This window comes from Sus scrofa, chromosome 7, assembly GCF_000003025.6.
Source record: "Sus scrofa isolate TJ Tabasco breed Duroc chromosome 7, Sscrofa11.1, whole genome shotgun sequence".
Classification (NCBI taxonomy): domain Eukaryota; kingdom Metazoa; phylum Chordata; class Mammalia; order Artiodactyla; family Suidae; genus Sus; species Sus scrofa.
In genome coordinates this window covers 109887536-109908170 of record NC_010449.5, presented here as the reverse complement: position 1 = coordinate 109908170, position 20635 = coordinate 109887536, and the positions used below count along the sequence as shown (strand labels likewise).

At 39.0% G+C, this 20635-nt stretch overlaps 1 protein-coding gene across 4 annotated transcripts in view; it reads left to right on the top strand.

The window, feature by feature from the left end:
- GALC (galactosylceramidase) overlaps window positions 1-13595 on the top strand; it is a 66832-nt gene extending 53237 nt beyond the window's left edge. For 3 of the 4 annotated variants that reach the window (XM_021098103.1, XM_013978351.2, XM_013978350.2), the window contains 4 exons: window positions 1833-2013; window positions 7559-7722; window positions 9398-9474; window positions 12848-13595. In XM_021098103.1, coding sequence (XP_020953762.1) covers window positions 1833-2013; window positions 7559-7722; window positions 9398-9474; window positions 12848-12994 — 569 coding nt within the window. In that variant the 3' untranslated portion in view covers window positions 12995-13595. 4 annotated transcript variants of the gene reach the window in all.

Below are 20635 nucleotides of genomic sequence, written 5' to 3'. Positions count from 1 at the left end.
CCTCACAGGTGGGGTTCGGGGCTCTGTCCTCTGCTCCTAGAAGCAGGCCGGGAGGCTGCCATTACTGGAGGGTGACTCAAACCTCATGTTGTTGCCTGGCTGCTTATTCCACCATGTTGGAGGCTCCCTATATCCCCCACACCCCCCCACCCCCGTCCCTGCCACAGGGTCTCAGCTCCCTTTCCCAGGAAATGATCTCCTGATGGCCCTGTGGACTGTGTCCTGGAGTCCTGTCAGTGAGCAGTGACCCTCAGGGGAGCTTGGTGTTTTGTTTCCTTACGACTCTGAAGTGGCCTCATGTATGGCTCATTAAGGTTGCCAACCATGAATGTCATAGCAACCTGTCTCTCAGTTCTCTGCAGCAAAGGTAACTCCTCTTGGCCTTCAGTGGGAGAGGAGCCTACGGGCTATGGGATGTGCCTGATTAACAACACTGAAGAACTGCCAACACCAAAACTATTTATTCCATGACCTGCAGACTAAAAGGCATTCTCACCCTTCCAATCTAAAATGTAATGCTTTATGGGCTACAAGGGAAACTGAAAACTAAAGTTAGAAACTATAAGCCAGGCTTTAGAACTACAGTTGACCCTTGAACCACGCAGGTTTGAACTGTGCTGGCCCACTTGCATGTGGATGCTTTTCAGTAGTAAATGTCACAGTACTCCAGACCTGGGGTTGGCTGAATCCGAGGATGTAGAGGAATGGTGGCTATGGAGAGGTCAGCCATGAATTATATGTGGATTAATCCTTGCGCTGTTCAAGGTACTTCTAGGGTTCTTCATGTCTGAAATGATGTGGTGAGTGTGAAAACCCTTGGAAAAGTGCAAAGTAGCTATAAAATATTATGACTAAGAGTTCTCTTCTATAGCCTTCATCATTGTAAGACTCTTATTTAATTTAATGAAACTAAGAAGAGATGGACAGATAGTTTAGGCCCCAAGCAGGGTTTTGCTCCATTTCAGAAATAAAAGAGAATTTGTTATTTGTAAATTCTGTATTTGATATAGTCAGCCTTTTCTTCTTTTAGGGCCGCACCTGTGGCATATGGAGTTCCCAGGGCTAGGGGCCAAGTCAGAGCTGCGGTTGCCAGCCTACGCCACAGCCACAGCCACTCCAGATCCAGGCTGTGTCTGTGACCCACACCACAGCTCACGGCAACGCCAGATCCTTAACCCACTAAGCAGGGCCAGGGATCGAACCCACTTCCTCATGGATACTAATCGGGTTTGTTACTGCTGAGCCACAACGGGAACGTCATATGGTCAGCCTTTCCTCATGTCCTCTCAGCTGATGACTGTTACCAGTGATGTAGACCTTGTTTTACGGATATTAGAAATAACACTATCTCTTATTGAGCCCTTGCTTGATGCTAGCTTATGTAGACTCTTCATATACATTCTTTTATTAGTTCTCTTGTCCTGTTTCCCACTTAGAAATGAGGAAACTGGAGACACAGGGCAGTTAAGCAACTTAACCTGGGGAACTTACTGAGCTAGAATCTGAACCCAGGTCTGCTTATTCCAAAACTGATGATTTTGCCTCCTAAGCAGTTGCATGGGTTTTATATATATATATATATATATATATATATATATATATATATATATATATAAAGTCTGCAGGTCACACTGGTCATATTGATATTTAATAATGAGGCTATGATAAAAGTCGGTAACTTTTTATGAACCTAAACCCTAAACTCTGGTTATTAGTGTCATTTACTTGTAAAGTTTTAAATAACTTTTCAGAAGTATTTAAAATGTACCAGAAAATAGGACAGATTCTATCGGATTTGGTACTAAACAGACAATTTATTGTGTTCTGAACAGATTACCCGTATTTTAGTGAAGCTCCAAATTTCGCTGATCAGACTGGTGTGTTTGAATATTTTATGAACATCGAAGACCCTGGAGAGCATCGCTTCACCCTGCGCCAGGTTCTCAACCAAAGACCCATCACTTGGGCCGCTGATGCATTCAACACCATCAGTGTTATAGGAGATTACAAATGGTATGTAAGATTAATGTCCTCGGTGTAGATCTGGCTGAAATCACCTTGTCATGTTGTCGGACTCATTCTGAAACCAGGTCTCCTCCACAGTTGTCCCGGTCCAAGAACCAAATAGAATATCATAGTGGTGACAAACAGCCAGTTGCCTTGGTGCCTTTTCCTCAGATGTGCTCAATTTAATAGTAACTTTGCATGGTAAAATTAATTTTAATATAAAAATTGAGGACTTTTAGACCCAACTGTAATTTAACATTTATTTATAAACAGACCTTGTGATTTATGTGTTCTTTTTTTTTTTTTGTTTTTGCTGGAGATTTGATTTGTTGATCAGTGTTGCCACCTGGTGGATCTATACTAGAATTACAGTGTTTTAACCTTTGTAGAAAGTGTATTTAACCAGGTGGCCGTAGATGGCAAATTGGCTTTTAGTTGGCTAGTGAATCCCACTCTTTTTTTTTTTTTTTTTTTTTAGGCATTGGATAAAGAGACCAGATGTATTTATTATCCACTCAAAATATAATGATGAAACCAAAACTTCACCTTCCCCTTTAAGTCAGTTATGGAATTCCAGTGTTTTGACTTATAACTGTTTTAGGGTTTTGTTTTTTTGTTTATTTTGTCTTTTAAAGGCTGCACCCTTGGCATATGGAGGTTCCCTGGCTAGGGGTCCAACTGGAGCTGTAGCTGCCAGCCTACACCACGGCCACAGCAGTGCCAGACCTGAGCCTCGTCTGTGACCTACACCACAGCTCACGGAAACACCGAATCCTCAACCCACTGAGTGAGGCCAGGGATCAAACCTTCAACCTCATCGTTCATAGTCGGATTCATTAACCACTGAGCCATGACAGGAACTCTTTTTTTTTTTTTTTTTTTCTTTCTTTCTTTTTTCCTTTCTAAAATTTTATTTTTATTAAAGTATAGCTAATTTACAATGTTGTGCCAATTTCTGCTATACAGAAAAGTGACTCAGTCATACATATATGTACATTCTTTTTTAAAATATTTTTCATCATGATCTATTGCAGGAGATTTGATATAGTTCCCTGTGCTATGTAGTAAGACCTTGTTGCTCATCCATTCTAAATGTAATAGTTTGCATCTACCAACCCCAAACTCCCAGTCAATCCTACTCCCTCCCCCTCCCCTTTGGCAACCATAAGTCTGTTCTCTATGTTTATATGTTTCTGTTTTGTAGATAGGTTCATTTGTGCCATGTATTAGAGCCCACATATAAGTGATATTATTTGGTATTATATGGTATTTGCCCTTCTTTTCCTGAATCACTAGTATAAGAATCTCTAGTTACATCTATATTGCTATAAATGGCATTTCATTCTTTTTTATGGCTGAATAATATTCCTTTGTATATATGTACCACATCTTTGTTCATTCCTCTGTTGATGGACATTTAGGTTGTTTCCATGTCTTGGCTACTGTGAATAGTGCTGCTGTGAACATAGGGGTGGTATGTATCTTTTTGAATATAGTTTTGTCCAGATATATGCCCAGAAGTGGGGTTACTGGATCATATGGTAAATCTATTTGTGGTTTTCTTAGGAACCTCCAATAGTATTTTCCATAGTGGCTATATTAATCTGCATTCCCAACAGTGTAGGAGGGTCCCCTTTTCTCCATACCCTCTCCACCATTTATTATTTTAGGTGTTTCTTTTCTACTTTTTCTTTTAACTAGTATAATTCCATTGTGAAATATAAAACACAAGCATTTCAGATTTAGTGATAGTAGCTATTAGTGCCAGGTCTTCCAACAGGCATATCTGTGGCTCGGAAATTGGACAGAGAAGGGAAAATAATTCAGAAAGAGCCATAAATTGTTTGTCTTTGGAATGCTGCAGAAAGTCTGTGTCCCTTCATATTGCCTTACTTCCTGTTATAAATCCAATGTAGTCCTTAGCACCAATGTAAGTCCTGAGAAACTTTCAGTTATCCAGCACCATGGAGGGTTACCAGGGCAGAGTAAAGAAATAGTGCCTAACTTAGGATGACTTTGGTGGCTTGTCTTTTTATTCAGCAGAAATGTTTATCCATCACCTCAGTTCTAGACACTGTATCTGGATATTCTGATTGTGTCGGTGATTTCCTCACTTGTTTCGGATGGCCTTACTCTGCGACAGGTGGCTGGGTTTAACTCTCTCAGGGATGGACCCTGTTATTTTGGTCGCCAGTCTGGAAGCCAGCCACCACAGAAACGCTTTAAGGGTTTCTGTGACAACCCTTAGCCTCCATGCTCATGAATATCACAGAGGGCTCTCTCTGAACCCCAAATCTATTCTTTCTGGCTGGCACTCTAGAAAAATTGAGGGACTCTTTCATTACAGTAGAGGAATGAGATAGGCCACCATCCAAAGATTAACCAAAACTCTTCATAACTTTGAAGATTTACAGTATTTAAATAGCGGTACTTTATCTTTCGTATTGCAGTGGATAAGAAGGTGGGGAAGAGGAGTGTGGGGGAAAGTGGGGAGAGAAGGAAAGAGCAGCATATTCTGAAAGAAAAAGAAGTGGGGGATACCAGTTCTTCATGTCAGGAAAGGACTGTTTTTGTCTTTCTTAAGCCCCATTTTCACCCTGCTATTCTGCAGCTCAGGAATATGCATGAACTCTGTCCTGCTACCAAGTCAGAGCTATACTTCTGTATCTGACTTCCAAGACCCTTTAAAATATGGTCTCATCCTCTTTATTGTGTATATTTCCCATTATCTCCTATCCTGGATTCGAAGTCGTATCTGCTTGGAGATGCACACCATGTCCCATGTTCATGTCTGTTCTCTGGATGTGATGCATGTTTATTGCAGAGAAGGGGGAATGAAAACTGGGAAACACTGATGTGAGCTACCCAGAGCTGCCTTATGGCAAAGTGGCATCTTCTCTACCTATAGACTCTGGGAAACTGAGGCTCCAGCACAGGTTTGTTCAAGATCGCATACTTTTACTTATTTATTTATTAATTATTATTATTATTATTTTGCTTTTTAGGGCCACATCTGCGGCATATGGAAGTTCCCAGGCTAGGGGTAGAATCAGAACTGCAGCTGCCGACCTGTACCACACTCACGGCAACACTGGATCCTTAACCCGCTGAGCAAGACCAGGGATACTAGTCAGGTTTGTAACCCGCTGAGCCACATTGGAAACTCCCTATTTTTTACTTTTTAAAAGATGCTTTACTTCTCAAAAGGCTCATAATTTCAGAAGTATTAATATTATGTCCTGTCACACTTGAGTGAAGAGGTTTCTGTTTATTTTTATAGCTGCACCTGCAGCATATGGCAGAGGTCGAATCAGAGCTGCAGCTGAGGCCTACACCACAGCCACAGCAACACTGGATCTGAGCCGCATCTGCAACCTATGCCACAGCTTGCAGCAATGATACAAGATCCTGTACTTTTAAATTCCAGAACTAGGGCAAGAGGCCAAGTGCGTCTGGTGCTGTAGCCCATGCTCTTTGGACTACGCTTCACAGCCTTGTTTTAATCATTGTTTTCTTCCTAAGAGTAGGAAAGGGAAAGTTAGTGTAGTTTATCCATCGTGCTATTCAAGTAGACCAGCTCTGCGAGTGCATAGTGCCATCAGCGTTTAGAACGGTGTTTATGGCAGAACTTCCTCCCTTGTGTTTAGATTTGGTTAAATATCCGCACAGGAATGTGAGTATAAAGGGTAGACTTTACCAAAGCTCCTTAAGACTTATCTTGTTCATGAACCTCGTTTGGGATCTGAAGACACTCACAAAATTATCTTTTGCTGCCCATACCTGAACTCTGCATCCTTTTGATCAACTTTGCTTGAAATACTGGCTGCTTTTTGTTCTCTCAGCACTTCTAAGAGATCATGGCTGTGGAAGACTAAGCTGCACTTTTGTTCTATTTCTTTCATTATCTGTAAAATTGCCTGTGAGTTCTGATGCAGGAATCATTTATTCTGAAATGTGATATAAAAAAAAAATAGAGAAAAAAATTCAACCTTCGCTCACTCTAACTCAAAAAGACTGAGTTTCCGGTGCAGACAGGATCTGTAGCACTTTTAAACTTCTAATGAACCAGCAAGGAGGCGGAAGATGTAAGGAGCGAGGCCGATCATAGTGGTTTCAAGCTGCTGATTGTCTGCAGAGAAAAGCTCCCTCTGCCTGGAGACACAGGAGAGACTGGGCATAGTTACTTAGCATTCGCTTTTCCTGTCAAGTAGCCCAGCTTTGATTAAAAGATTCAGTGTGAATGTTCTTGATGGTGTGTACCTATTGCAGGTGCTTCTTTTCCTTTGCATAGTAAAGGAAATTCACTGTGCAAAATTCACTGACAGGAAACTCTGAGAAATGTAGAAGTCGTGGCATTCTAGATCCAATTTCTTTTCATTTGCAAAACATACTGCTCGCCATACTTAGTTTTATTTTAGATGAACTGCTTGTTTTATTGCTTGGCTGTATGCAGGCTTTCTAATTCTTTGCTATTTACAGTTAGCATTTGAGTAGGAGGGGAATTATTTTTAGAGGTTATGTTGGCTTGGGGCGGCCATATGATTGCTGTGGGTCTCTAGTTGCATTTGTAAAAGGAAGCCTGGAGCAGAGCTCATCGTGAAAGCGCTGGTAATTCCTGGTTGGCTGAATCTTTCCCCTCCTTTGTTATATTCCGGTCCTTCAATGATCCCCAAACCAGGGTTTTACTGCTTCTGTATAGACAGAGATGTTCTGTAGGGGAAAATGGTTCTCAAGGTGTGAGTCCCTGAGCAGCAGCGGCAGCATCACCTGGCAATTTATTAGACATGCAGATTCAAGGGGCCAGCCCTAGACCTGCTGAATTGGACTCTGTTGGGGGAGTGGAACCAGCAAACTGAGTTGAACAAAGCCCTCCAGGGTGATTTCAGTGCTGCTCAAGCTCGAAACCCCCCGTAGAATCAATGTAGCGTTGACTCTGTCTTTGCAGAGAAATAATTTTAGCTCTTTCTTCTAGGGTTTTTAAGTCTTGCTAGGTTCACATGTAAAAACTAGCCCCACAGTAGCTTTTGTTCCCCCGGAGGCTCCTAATAGTTGCCACTGCTTCTGTTGTTGACAGAAATTTAATAAACCTTTTTGAAAGTTCAGAATAATGTGGAAACTTTTATGTATTTCTAGAAAAAATAGCTTCTAATAATATTATACTCTTAGGATGGGAAGTTGTTTTATTTATAACTTACACTATAGATTTATAACTTAGACTATTTATAAATTAGACTATAGGAAATATAGTCTTAAAGAACTTGAAAACAGTAAATATTACTTTCCAGTAGTAACTCATTAAAAGAGGTAGTGATATGACTTGACTTCAGTCATGCAAAACTTAAAACCATCATCAGCTAAGATTCTTGAATCCCACACCTGCTATAAGTGTGGACTTCATACCTCAATACACTGTAAACCAGCTATAACGGAAAAAATAAAAGTCATTATAAATGAAAAAAAAAGTGTGAAAGCATCCATCTGTGAACTGAGCTGTTTGTGCTACGTAATTCGAGACGTTGTAATTAAAAGCACTAACACTTTTATTCTGCAGGTCCAATCTGACTATCAAGTGTGATGTGTACATAGAGACCTCTGAGACGGGTGGTGTGTTCATTGCCGGAAGGGTAAATAAAGGTGGTATTTTGATTAGAAGTGCCAGAGGAGTTTTCTTCTGGATTTTTGCAAATGGATCCTACCAAGTTACAGGTGATCTAGGTAAGTGGCTTCTTCCGTAGCACATGACTCACTCTGTAACACGTTGCTGTCTCTGCCTGTTACTTATGGGAGTGATGAAAGAGCCTCAACATGCTTGGACACCTGATTGGGATTCAACACATGCAAGCAAATGCCAAAGGATTCAAAATTATAAAGCTTATTAATTGGCACAGAGAGAGGCAGCTCAATGAAACAGAAAACTGTGCAAAGCTTTTTGGATACTGTTGCGTTGAGCTAGGCTGTCATGGTAGGATTACCATAGATTGGGGTGAAGCGGTAGTAGTCAGGAGAGAATGCTTAGGAAACACTGTGAATAAAAGCAGGACTGGAGTTCCCGTCGTGGCTCAGTAGTTAATGAACCCGACTAGTATCCATGAGGATGCGGGCTCTATCCCTGGCCTCACTCAGTGGGTTAGGGATCCAGTGTTGCCGTAAGCTGTGGCATAGGTCACACACGCTCCTCAGATCCCAAGTTGCTGTGGCTGTGGCTTAGGCCGGCAGCTGTAGCTCTGACTGGACCCCTAGCCTGGGAACCTCCATATGCTACAGTGCAGCCCTTAAAAGACAAAAAGAAAAAAAAATTAAATAAAAAAATAAAAGCAGGACTATAAGAATGTTGCTGCTGTGCTTATGGAAATATAAAAGGAAGGATTGATTTGCTTAAAGTAAAGAAACTCTATTACCTAATTTAGTAATAACTTGAAAACAGCTTGACTTTTCTCCTTCATCTTAACAGTCTTTGTCTTATGCACAATAGTATTTTATCTAGAATAGGTGCTTAGAATCTGTTCAGGTTGAATTCTGTCCACTTCACTTTGGTTTGGGTACACATTGCTCTGTTGAAACTAGGCCTTATCCCAGTGATGACTCTTCTTGATTTAACGTCTCTTGACGTTCATCCTCTATTAATAAACAATCTGCTCTTCTATAGTTTCCTCCTCTTTGCCTCTTCCTAAGGTGGAAAGGGCTCCAGTAATAAGAATAAAGAGGAAGTAAGAATGACATTAGAATAGGAATTGCATAAACATAGCACGACGGGCCTAGAAGGGACCGCACGTTTTCTGGTCTAAAACAGAGTGCCAGAGAGGGTAATTGCTTTGCCCAAGGTCTCAGAGTGAGTTAGTGGCAGAATTGGAACCAGGATTTTAAATCTGTGTCTTCAATATTCCCTGCTCCATGTTTAAATTGCCCTTTGGACATCTCATCCTGGGCTTCTCTCAGACATTCAAATATAATACATTCAAAAACTAACTCATTATTTTGTCTCTCTAATTAATCCTCAGTGGCTGCTGTTACCATGTAACCAGTTACACTACAGTAGTTTTTGTCTATTCTCACCCTCCACGTTCAATCCAATCAGATGTACATGTATACCTGCACCCTACCTGCTAATGCTTCGTTGTACCATGGTTGATTTGTTAAATTTATTTCACTGGGTCTCTTGTGAGCTCATATATACTTAGTATATGACTCTAAGTAGGATCTCTCTGCATGTTGAATGCATGCCTGAATGAAGGATGTTTTGTTTTAAATTATTTGTAGATCTGGAAATGTTTGTCTTGATTGAGGCTGACTTTGCTACCTAAAAATACACCTGAGAACCCCACTGAGTTATGTGATTCTGTGATTTAGATTTTAAAAATATATCAGTTAGGATAATCTTTTTGTGTTACAGCTGGATGGATCATATATACTTCAGGATATGCTGACATTAAAGCAAAAAAATGGTATACACTCACTTTAACTATTAAGGTAGGTATGGCTGTTGAGAATGCCTGGAGGTAAAAGGTTCTTTTCTTGTGCCTTTCTAGCATGTTCTCTTATCAAATGAGAGGTGGGAAAGTGTGATCAGTAGTGGAACCAGGCATAGTATGCTATGATACTGGCAAACCACCTGTCCCTGGGATGATAGGCTTTTGCTGCTATAGGATAGGTTCCAGTGAATAGTTCTGTAAAGACGTACTAAGAATCATCCACAGCAATCAAGAGCTAAAGAACTTCAGAAGAATCTGAACCTTTTACCTCTGCCTGGAGGTAAAAGGTTCTTTTCTTGTGCCTTTCTAGATAAGCCCACATGAGAACCATCAGCACCAGCCTTTATCACCCCCACTGTTTTTAAATTTTTTTTTTTCTGGATTCAGAAGTAATTGATGGATAAAGTCAATCATCAAACTGTTTTTTTTTTCAAGGTTTCTTATATCAAGATTCTAATTGGAGCTGATAGGTATAAGCAAAGTCACATAAATTTATTTTTGATGGTTAAGAAGGATTTGGTTGTTGTTTGTTTGGACACGTATTAGTTCTTGGAATTGGATTTTAACTTTTAACAGATACTGCCCTACTGCTAGCCAAATGGTATTAATTTTTATAGCAGTTATAAAAACTCATTTTATATTATATAATATTTAATTATATAAATATTTGACAAATATTAATATGTTTATTAAATATATAGTTAATATATAAATATTAATATATTATATATTACAATACAATATTACATAAAAATTAATAAATATTTAATCATATAATGTATAATAGATATATATGTTTAATTATATATGATTAATTATAATTAATAATTATATACAATATACATTATGCATAATGATTATATATAAATTCTATATTTATATTTGGTATTATATAAAATTAATAAATATTTGAATCAATAATTTGTAATTGTTAAATTGATAAATATCTAATTATAAAAATATATAATTTTATATTTATAATATTTGATATTATTAGTTTTTAAGTTTTTCCAAACTAATAATGATTTTTATTTCCTTAATAGCTAGGGAGGTTTCACATCTTACATTTATTGGCTATTTGTGTTTTTTTCTTCTCTGAAGTTATTCACATTCTTTCCTCATTTATTTTCCTATTTGTATTGTCTTTTTCTGATGGATTTGTGTGAATGTATTACATATTCTGTAATAACCTTTTGTCTGTTACATATGTCATAAATATTTTCTTCCATTCTTTCATGTGTATTTCCGTTTTGCTTCTGGTATGTTTCATGAATAGGAGTTTTAAATTTTGGTATTATCATATATTTCACTTTTTTTCCATTGCTTTTATGTCATGTTTAAGGACTTCCCCTTTCCCAAGGCTTAGAACTTTTTTTTCCCCAAAAGCTAAACAAAGTTTAGATTTTTTTTTTAATGTTTAAGTCTTTTTAAAAAAATTTTTCATTGGAGTATAGTTGACTTACAATGTTGTGTTGCAGGTGTACAGCAAAGTAAATCACTTATGATATCTATACATATATCCTATGTTTAAGTCTTTAATCCATCTGGAATTTATTTGTGAATCACAGGGAAAGGAGCCCAATATAATTTTTTTTAAACAAATGGATAGCCGTCATCACTTATTAAATAGCCTGACTTTTTGCCCATGATTTAAAGGCCACATTTTTGATACAACAAATCATCACATGTGTAGAGGTTTATTTCTGAACTTTTTTCTGTTCTTTAACTGGTTTATCTGTTATTATCCAATATTCCACTTTAAGTTGTGTTTACATTCTAAACCATTTGGTTACATGGTTGACTCCCTTCCTTTCCTGATTGCCGTGTGTGAAATAGCACCTGTCTCACTTCCTGCCCCTTCCCTTCCTTTATTTTTCTCTGAAGCTCTTCTTACTTCCTGACATCATACATATTCTGTTGATCGTTTGTGTGTTTGTCCTACTCCCTTCACTAAAACCAAGCTCTTTCAGTGACAGGTGTCTCTTTGTTTTATTCACTGCTGGCTCTCTTGAATTTACGTCTTAGATCTGCTGGTTAATTGGTGCCTTTGGTTTTTAATCTTGTTATGTCGTAATATCTCTATCCATGAAATAAAAGAACTAAATGACGGCCCATTCCATTATAATTCTGTGACTTAAGAGCAGATTTTATTTTGGTTCCTGGCCTAGTGCTTTGGATCTTTAGCTCTTCATCCTTCGACGTGCGCAAATTTGAAAAGTAGCTGGAATGAGTACGCTGTGAGTGTATGCTCATAAGCATGCTGTAGTCATGACAGGCGTGCTGTAGTCATGACAGACATGCTCTAGTAATGATAAGCATGCTCTAGTAAGGATAAGCATGCTCTAGTAATGATAAGCATGCTATAATAAATCATAAGAGCTGTGTGCCAGGCCTTAGCTAAGTGGGAATAGCATCTGTCTGAGGAAGACCTTATTTGTATATGTCTCTGTCAGTGAGCAGTCAGTTGTTCCTGTGGATATTTCTCTCTTCCATCTGCCCCCTCCCACCCTGCCCCACTCATCAGTTTAGCTAATGGTTGTTTTTATTTATTTATTTATTTTTGTCTTCTTAGGGCCGAACACGTGCGATGTGGAGATTCTCAGGCTCCGGGTCTAATTGAAGCCGCAGCTGCCAGCCTACATCACAGCCACAGCAATGTGGGATCTGAGCTGAGTCTGAGACCTATACCACAGCTCATGGCAGTGCTGGATCCTTAATCCACTGAGCGAGGCCAGGGAGAGAACCCTCGTCCTCATGGATACTAGTTGGGTTCATTTCCACTGAGCCATAATGGGAACTCCTGATGGTTACTGTTTTTTTAATTTAAGAGCAGACTCTTGATATGGCTTTGAAATGATACTCTCCACATGAGGATAAAACAATAAAACTAAGGTTAATTACTGCTCTCCCGGCTGGGCTGAGGCTCCTTAATGAAGACCTTAAATAAACATTCTGGCGGTAGCAGTCCTGTCTCAAGAACTGGTGGCTCTCAGCCACAACACATATACATGCAGCTACTTGTAAATAACAATTTTTTTTTTTTATTGTAGTGAGCTTTTGTCTAAAATTTTATCAAAATGCTATGAAAAGTGTTAACATTTCCGTAGGCTTTACATTTTGTTTCAGTGGAGTACAAGAAAATTTGAGGTATTCCTTGTACCTTGGAAACTGTATAAATGGATAAGAATTTCCTCTGAGAAAAAATTTTCCTGTATTTCAAACTTTTGCTTAAACTTGTGGAGTTGTTTGGCCGTGGTGAGTCTTAAGTGAGAATTATATCTGTTGCACTGAGCAGGGGGCTGTCCATTGAGAAACAGACCTCAGACGGTCCTCTCATGTGTCTTGAAGGGATGTGTTTCTCCCCACTCCAGGGTGGTTCCTCCTCCGGCACGCTGAATGGCAAGCTTCTCTGGAAGAATGTCTCTGTGAACTTCCCGAAGAACGGCTGGGCCGCAATTGGGACGCACTCCTTTGAATTTGCCCAGTTTGACAACTTCCGTGTGGAAGCCACATGCTAACACTCAGAGAACGCCATAGAACACTCTGGATTTTCTTTCTTTTTGGTTTTGGTTTAGAGCCAGTTCTTGTTTTGATGGATCAATATATGAGCCATTTGGAAGTTAAACATAATTGAAGCGAAAAATATATTTTTGCTCGAAACAGATGAATCTTTAACATGATCAGGTATGTCCTGCAGCTAGAATGCTGCGTACGCTTGTCTGATCCTTAGGAGCGGTTTGCGTCTTCAGACCGCGAAGCCTTGTTTTAATGCTGAGGTCGCTCCTGACGTCTTATTTGCACGTGATCACGCAGATGGCCTCGACCTGATCATCACTGTGATGTATTTATTCACGTTGACCGTGTGTCTGAGTGAGCTGTGTCCTCGTCGTGGGTAATTCTGTCATGGCAGGAAGCCGAAGAACACTGGAAGTGCTGCTCTTTGAAAACCACTTCTACATGTTGTGCTTACACTCTAAAAAGTATTTTTTCTTTCCCCTTTTTTTAAGATGATGCTTTTGAATTTTATATTTGATGAATGGGATGATTTGAAAGATGCTTCATTAATAAACTACCTCTAAAGCTATTTGTACACTAATAAATATTAGTGGATTAATTGGGTTATCTGCATTTTTTAATTCTTTCGGATCCAACGTTTAGTCTCGTGACCCTTACAACTCTCGGTGAACGTTTTCCCAGGTGGCCAGTGCTGCAAGTGGGCCCAAAGGTAAGGCCGTAGCAGTTTTCTTATGTCTGTTTCACTGTGCCTTTCATGGCCCGTCTTCTCTTGAGGCACGGGAGACAGACTGAAATAGCTAGTGAATACTTTTATCTCCTTGTGCCTGGGAGAAGAGGAACACTTAGCCTTTTGCTAGTTCATAGAGTGGGATCATCCTCTAATATTTTGTGTGGTTAAATGCATTTATTTCTGTAAAGTACTTACATTTAAGTAGGGTGCAGTATAATTTATATCTAATCATTAGTGTACCTCTTAGAAATAGCTCAGTTATTCATGTCGGTAAAGTAAATTCTGGAATTATTTATCATGAAACTTTAAAACTTCCTTGAACCAATTCTACAGTTTTGGAATTGGTAATGGTTTCAGGTAGGCTAAATTAACAGGAAGTTTTGTATTACTGTTCAGACGAGAAGCTAAACAGTCGAATAAGTCAGGTTACAGAGGAAACTTTTAAAATTACAACCAAATCTAAGTGATTTCCTGTTGAGGTCCCTACATATTTTTAAAAATTAATTTTATTGTATAATTTACATACAATAAAATATTCCCATTTTCAGGGTACAGTTCAGTGAGTCTTGATAATCAGATACACCCATGTAATCAAGACCCCAAGCAAGACAGTGAACATTTCCGTCACTCCAGAAAGTTCTCTGGTACACCCGTGTGGTCATTTCCTCTCACCTCCACCCTCATCCAAGGCCACCCTCAACCTGATTTCCATCACTATAGACAAGTTTTTTGTTCCAAAACATTACAAACGTGGCCCCATACACTCTGTACTCTTTTATGAATCATTTATTTTATTCAGCATAAAATTTTTGAGATTTGTTTATGTGCTGTGTCTATCAGTGATTTGCTCCTGCCTTCAAAGAGTAGTCCATTGTAGGGGACTTTCACGATGTGTTCCCCTGGTTTTTGGTGTGACAAATGAAGCTGTTATGAACTTTTGTGTACAAGTCTTTGTGTGGATGTGTGTTTTCATATTTTATCAATATTTATCATTATTTTATCATATTTATCAATACCGAGTCGTGAAATCGATGGATATTTTGGGAAGTATATGTTTAACTTTATAAGAAACTGTGACTGTTTTCCAAGATAATTGTGTGATTTTACACTCCCATTAGAAATGTTTGAGAATTTCACTTGCTCTGCATTCTTGTCAATGCTTCCTCCTATTATTCTTTCTAAGTTTAACCCTTTCTCATGAGTTTGTAGTAGGTGCATTAGCTGCTGAGCATCTTTTCAAGGGCTTATTTGTCATTTGTATGTTTTTGTGAAATGCTTGTTCACATCTTGTGCGCACTTAAAAAATGCAGTTCCCAGAGTTCCTGTTGTGGCTCAGCAGGTTAAGAACCTGACATAGTGTCCATGAAGATGCGTGTTCAGTCCCTGGCCTTGCTCTGAGGGTTAAGCATCCTGTGTTGCTGAAAGCTGCAGTGTAGGTCAGAGATGCAGTTTGGATATAGCTTTGCTGAGGCTGTGGCCTAGGCCTGCAGATGCAGCTCCGATTCACCCGCTAGCCTGAGAACTTCTATATGCTGCAAGCGCAGCTGTAAAAGCAAAAAAAAATTGGGGTTTTTGTCTTACTGTTGAGTTGTAAAATCTCTTTATACATTCCAGGTACAATTTTTAAAATCAGGTATGTTTTGTAAATTTTTTCCAAGTCTGTATCTTAAGAATACAACATTTTAATTTGGAAGTCCAATTTATATTTTTTCATTTTATGGTAGATTTTTTTTTTTTTGGAATCCCGAGATTCCAAAACAAGGATTTCCTCATCCTTTGTTTTCTTCTAGAAGTGTAATTTTTTAGTGTTTTCATTCAGGTCTGTGATCCACTTTGCATTATCTTTTTTTTTTTTTTTTTGGTTTTTAGGGCCACACCTGCGGCATATGGAAGTTTCCAGGCTAGGGGGCAGATCAGAGCTGCAGCTGCTGGCCTATGCCACAGCCACAGTGTTGCCAGATCGAAGCCATACCTGTGACTTATACCACAGCTCATGGCAACTCTGGATCCTCATCCTACTGAGTGAGGCCTGGAATAAAACCCACATCCTCATGGATACTAGTTGGGTTTGAAACCTGATAAGCCGCAGTGGAAACTCCCTGCATTACTTTTTATATATGATAAGAGGTGTGGTCTCTTTTATTTCTGATGTTGTTGTCTTATTGCACTAGTTGGGACTTCCAATATAAAGTAGGAAAGAAGGAGTAAGAGCAAATGTCCCTGCCTTTTTCTTGATCTTACGAGAAAAGTGTCTTTCATTATTAAGCGTGATGTTAGCTATAGAATTTTTTTTTTTTTTGGTAGATCCCTTTTATCCAGGGAAAGTTACCTTCTTTTTCCAGTTTTCTAAGAATTTTCTTATGAATAGAGATTGAATTTTTTACATGTTTTTTCTATACCTAATAAGACAGTTGTATGATTTTCTCCTTTATTTTATTAAGGTGGTATATATCACATTGATTGATTTTTAAATATTAAAACAATTTTGCATTCCTGAGATACATATTATGACCAAGTAGAGTTTATTACCCTGTTCATTTGGTAGTAGTAAATTTGATTTGCTGGCATTTGGTTAAGGGTATTTGTGTCTATGTTTACATGGAATATTGGTCTAATTTATTTTCTTGTAATGTTTTTGTCTGGTTTTGGTAACAGGAAGATGCTTTATAAATCAGTTGGGAAGTATTCCTTCCTTTATTTTCTGAAAGAGTTGGTGAGTTTCTTAAATTTTTGATACGATTGATGGATTCCTTCTGTCAGGGGCCAGTCAGGAAGCAGAAGCCACAGATGGCAGATAAAGAAACCAGCCACTTCCCTGACTGGGGCAGCATACTCAAGAAAGAAGCACACTTGGAAGAGGGCTTCCTTACGGGCTGAGATTCAGATCTCAGTGGAAACGGTGTGGCTGTGGATGGCACAGATGTTTTCCGAGATGTGTGTGCTGGGACCAGAAACTGCCTTTTGGGATGTGTTTGAAATTCACTGGGAAGCTGCCCTCTGGGAAGCTGCTGAACCTCTCTAGAAAGTTACCCTTTGTGGTGCTGGTGATACTTTCTGGGAAAGCAGGTAGAGTGTTGGTGGAAATCACTGGAGGGTAAGTACCACTGGTCATCCCAGCCCTGACTGGTACATCACAGGGCGTCGCCAGGCTGCCAGCAGCCACACACCACAGAAGCAGAAAGAAGGCACACTGCCTCAGGTATGGATGCTCCTTTCTTCCAAACATCCTTGGGGTACCCTACATGCTAACTGGCAAAAAAGCAGTGTTTACAGACCTCAACTCCTTCTTTGACTTGCTTGTCTCAAAGCAAGTCAAAGAAGGGGTAGGGGGCTGAGAAACTTTAACAGGAATCTTCAGTTTTTAAATTTCTTATGTCAGTTTTGGCAATTTGTGTTTTTTAAGGAGTTTGTCCATTTCATATGTAAGTTGTCTATTGGCATAAACTGGTTTATAATATTTCCTTATTTTAATGTCTAGAAAACATTTCCGATATGGCTGATTTGTGCTCTGTCTCTTTTATCATTACTAGTATAAATAGAGCTTTGTCAATTTTATTTGTCTTTTGAAGAACCAGCTTTTGGTGTCTTAGATTTTTTCCCTTTTGTTTCTCTGTCTTCTGTTCTGTTGATTGCTGCTTATACCTTTGTTACCTATTTTCTTCAGGTGTAATTTTCTCTTTTTCTATCTTTTCAAGATGTATGCTAGGATCTTTTGGATATTCACTTTCTTAAATATTGGCATTTAATGCTAAATATTTCTCTAAATGCTAATTTAACTGTATCATGTATTTTGATATGTCATATTTTAATTTTCATTCTGTTCAAAATGTTTTCTAATTTCCCTTGTATTTTTTTTTTTTTTATCTTCTTGTTAACTAGAAGCTTGGTGTTTAGTTTTCAATCATTTGAGGATGTTTCCGATTTCTTTTTTGTCACTGTTATTTAAATTCATGTTGTTGTGGTGAGAGAATATGCTCTGCTTGGTTTCAATTATTTTAAATGTAGCTAAACTTGTGACCCAATTTATCTTAGTCCATGTACCCTTGAAAAGGATACAGATTTTGCAGTGATTGGCTGTAATGTTTTAAAACGTGAAGTCACGTTTGACAGTGTTGTTTAAGAATTCTATGTTCTTACTGATTTTCTGCCCACTTGTTTCAGTTACTGAGAGGAGTGTTAGAATCTACAAATACAATTGTGCCTTTTTCTGTTTCTCCTTTTAGTTGTGACAGTTTGGTTCTTCTGGAGCTTTTGAAGCTTTGTCAAGGCAGGTCCAGAGTAGCCTTTCTTCCAGGTTTGGAGTAGCCCTGTTCCTAAGGCATGGAATTCTCTGGGAGTTGAATAAGTTCTCCCCTGTACGGCTCTGTTATGGTTCAGATCTTGTGAACAGATCTCCCAGCTCTGAGAATTTTGATAGTTGTTCATCCAACAGGTCCCCGGTGACTACTCTTGGCCTGGTGATTCTTTGCCTGGCCCATAGACTCTCACATTATGAATATGTAGCTTAGTAGAGCCAAAGATACAAATGGACCCCCCTGCAGATTTCTGGGCCTCTTTTTTTTCTGCAGAGCTCTCTTCTCTTGGGTGCTCTGCCCTGCCTCTTTCAGGTGTCTGAGCCTCGTTCCTCTGATCCTTATTGCCTCAGCTCTGTAAGACCCTGCCCCCACACTCTGTTTTCCCATCTGTGTACCAGAATCTGGTACATGCCTCCACATAGAAATTAGGGATCACAGGATACACCTCATTTATTTCCCTAATTTCAAGGATCACAGTCTGGAATACATTGTCTACTCTGAAACAGTTACTTATGGCAGAAAGCCTGGTCTGGTTCCACCTGCTGTTCTTTCATGGCTGAAAATGGAACTCTCTACTCATTGAATTTAATATTTAGCCTTCATGGGCCTTTTCTGAAATCTTTAACACTAGTAATTTGAACCACGTTATTATTATGACTTCGATGCTCTTTCAGGTGTTGCCTGGATCATCTCAACTAGCTTTTGGGTACTTACCCTTTGGGTAAAGAATGTCTCCCACTTCTCCGTTCCCTATATTGGCACACACTTATTAAAAGGTTTTCAGCAAAGACTTGATTTCTGGTCAGGTTTGATTTTTTACACTGTGTTTACATACAGCCACTCGTAACCATGAATTGTATTTACTGAAGCAGACATGACAAGCCTCTAGATGAAAACATTTTATAAATGGCCAAAGTTATTTCACATAGTGTCTTAGCTGTGTGGGCTGTTAAAAGAGAACACCACACACCAGGTGGCTTATAAACAACTGACATTTACCTTCCACAGTTCTGGTGACTGGGAAGTCCAAAATCCAGACACCGGCGTGCTTGCCTTCTAGTGAGGATGCCCCTTCTGTCTCACAGTGGCTCCCCTTCACTGTGTCCTCATATGGTAGAAGGGACTAGGGGTATCTCGGGAGCCCTTTTATGAAAATAAGAATACCTTATTCTCATGACCTAATTGCACCTCAAAGGCCCCACATCCCAATACCAACATATTGGGCATAAGGATTTCAACATATGAATCTGGGGGAGATATAAACATTCAGATCATAGCACACACCTAATAACACCTGTAGGAACGCCATGATAAGAGTGTTGAACTTGAATCCTAAGATCTAGGTTAAATGCCAGCTCTATTACATATCAACTGGTTGACTCACTTAAGCCTTCTGGGCTGAAGTTGCTGTAAAGCAAAGAGGCCAGGCTGGTCACTGAGACTCCTTCCAGCCCTTACTCTCTAATTCTGTGACTTGTAAATCTGCATTTCTTTATTTAATTCAAATCTTGCTTACTTGAAAAGGAAATTTTTTTTTCTAAATCAGTATGATTTTCTACCCATCGTTTCTGGTGCGTGCATGATCATACGATGCCTTGGATTTTTTCACTCAGGCAAAATGGCTTCATCAAGTGAAATCGCTTAGCAAACTTTTTTTTTTTCTAACTTCATTCTAAAGTAATACAGATAAGCCTTGTGGCAGATTCCATTCCTCTAGTTACGTGACCTGCTTAGAAAAGACCTCTTTATCACTCTCACCGAACTATTAGTAATATTTCAAACTATCATGATGTCCAAACATTGTGATTAACTAGAAGCAAGCAGTAATCAAGAAGCATGGTTTAGAAACCATGGTTTTGCTCATAGGTGGATTCTTTCTGACACTTGATTTTTCTTTTATTGTGTTAATATTTTACTTGCACTTGAATGAAGTATTTGCCTTGTATGTCACAAATGTTGTAATTTGATCCTCGTATTCTGAAAATTGCCTTTTTGCTTAATTCCAGCCTATGGATAATGTGACACTGTGGTACAAGCTGTTTTCCTCCTCTTTCTCTTCCTCCTCCTCCTTCTCTTCTTCCTAATCCCCTCCTCCTCCCTCTTTGCCCTCCTTTTCCACCTTCTTTTTCCTTCTTTCATCCTTCTTTCCTTCTCCAATAAAATTGAACTTGATGCTCCCTATAATTGATGCTTGTTACTCAATTGGAAAAAATGAAAATACTTTGAGGAATTGTGGGGATTTTTGGGTAGGAAACTCGAAGTGATTTTGTTCCAACGAGATATTTATAGTTTTCACTTTCACTGGGGGAGGAAAACATTATGAAATTAAGTGATTTGAAGATTATACTGAAAAGACAGTTTATTACTTTCTGCATCTGTTTAACAGATTGCACCGATTAATGTCTTTGAATCATGTGGTATGTAGTGAACACAACATGAGGAGTGTGTTTAAGCCTGTGTTAAAGGTTTATAAACAAGGTGGTGCCATGTGCTTTGGCAAATCTGTGTGGACGTTGGCTTCTATGATACTGTTGCAATGGATTTACTGCTCTGTTTGATAACAGACAGGCTGGCAGCCAATCAGTGGCAAGACCCTACTAGTCACAGGCAGAGGATAC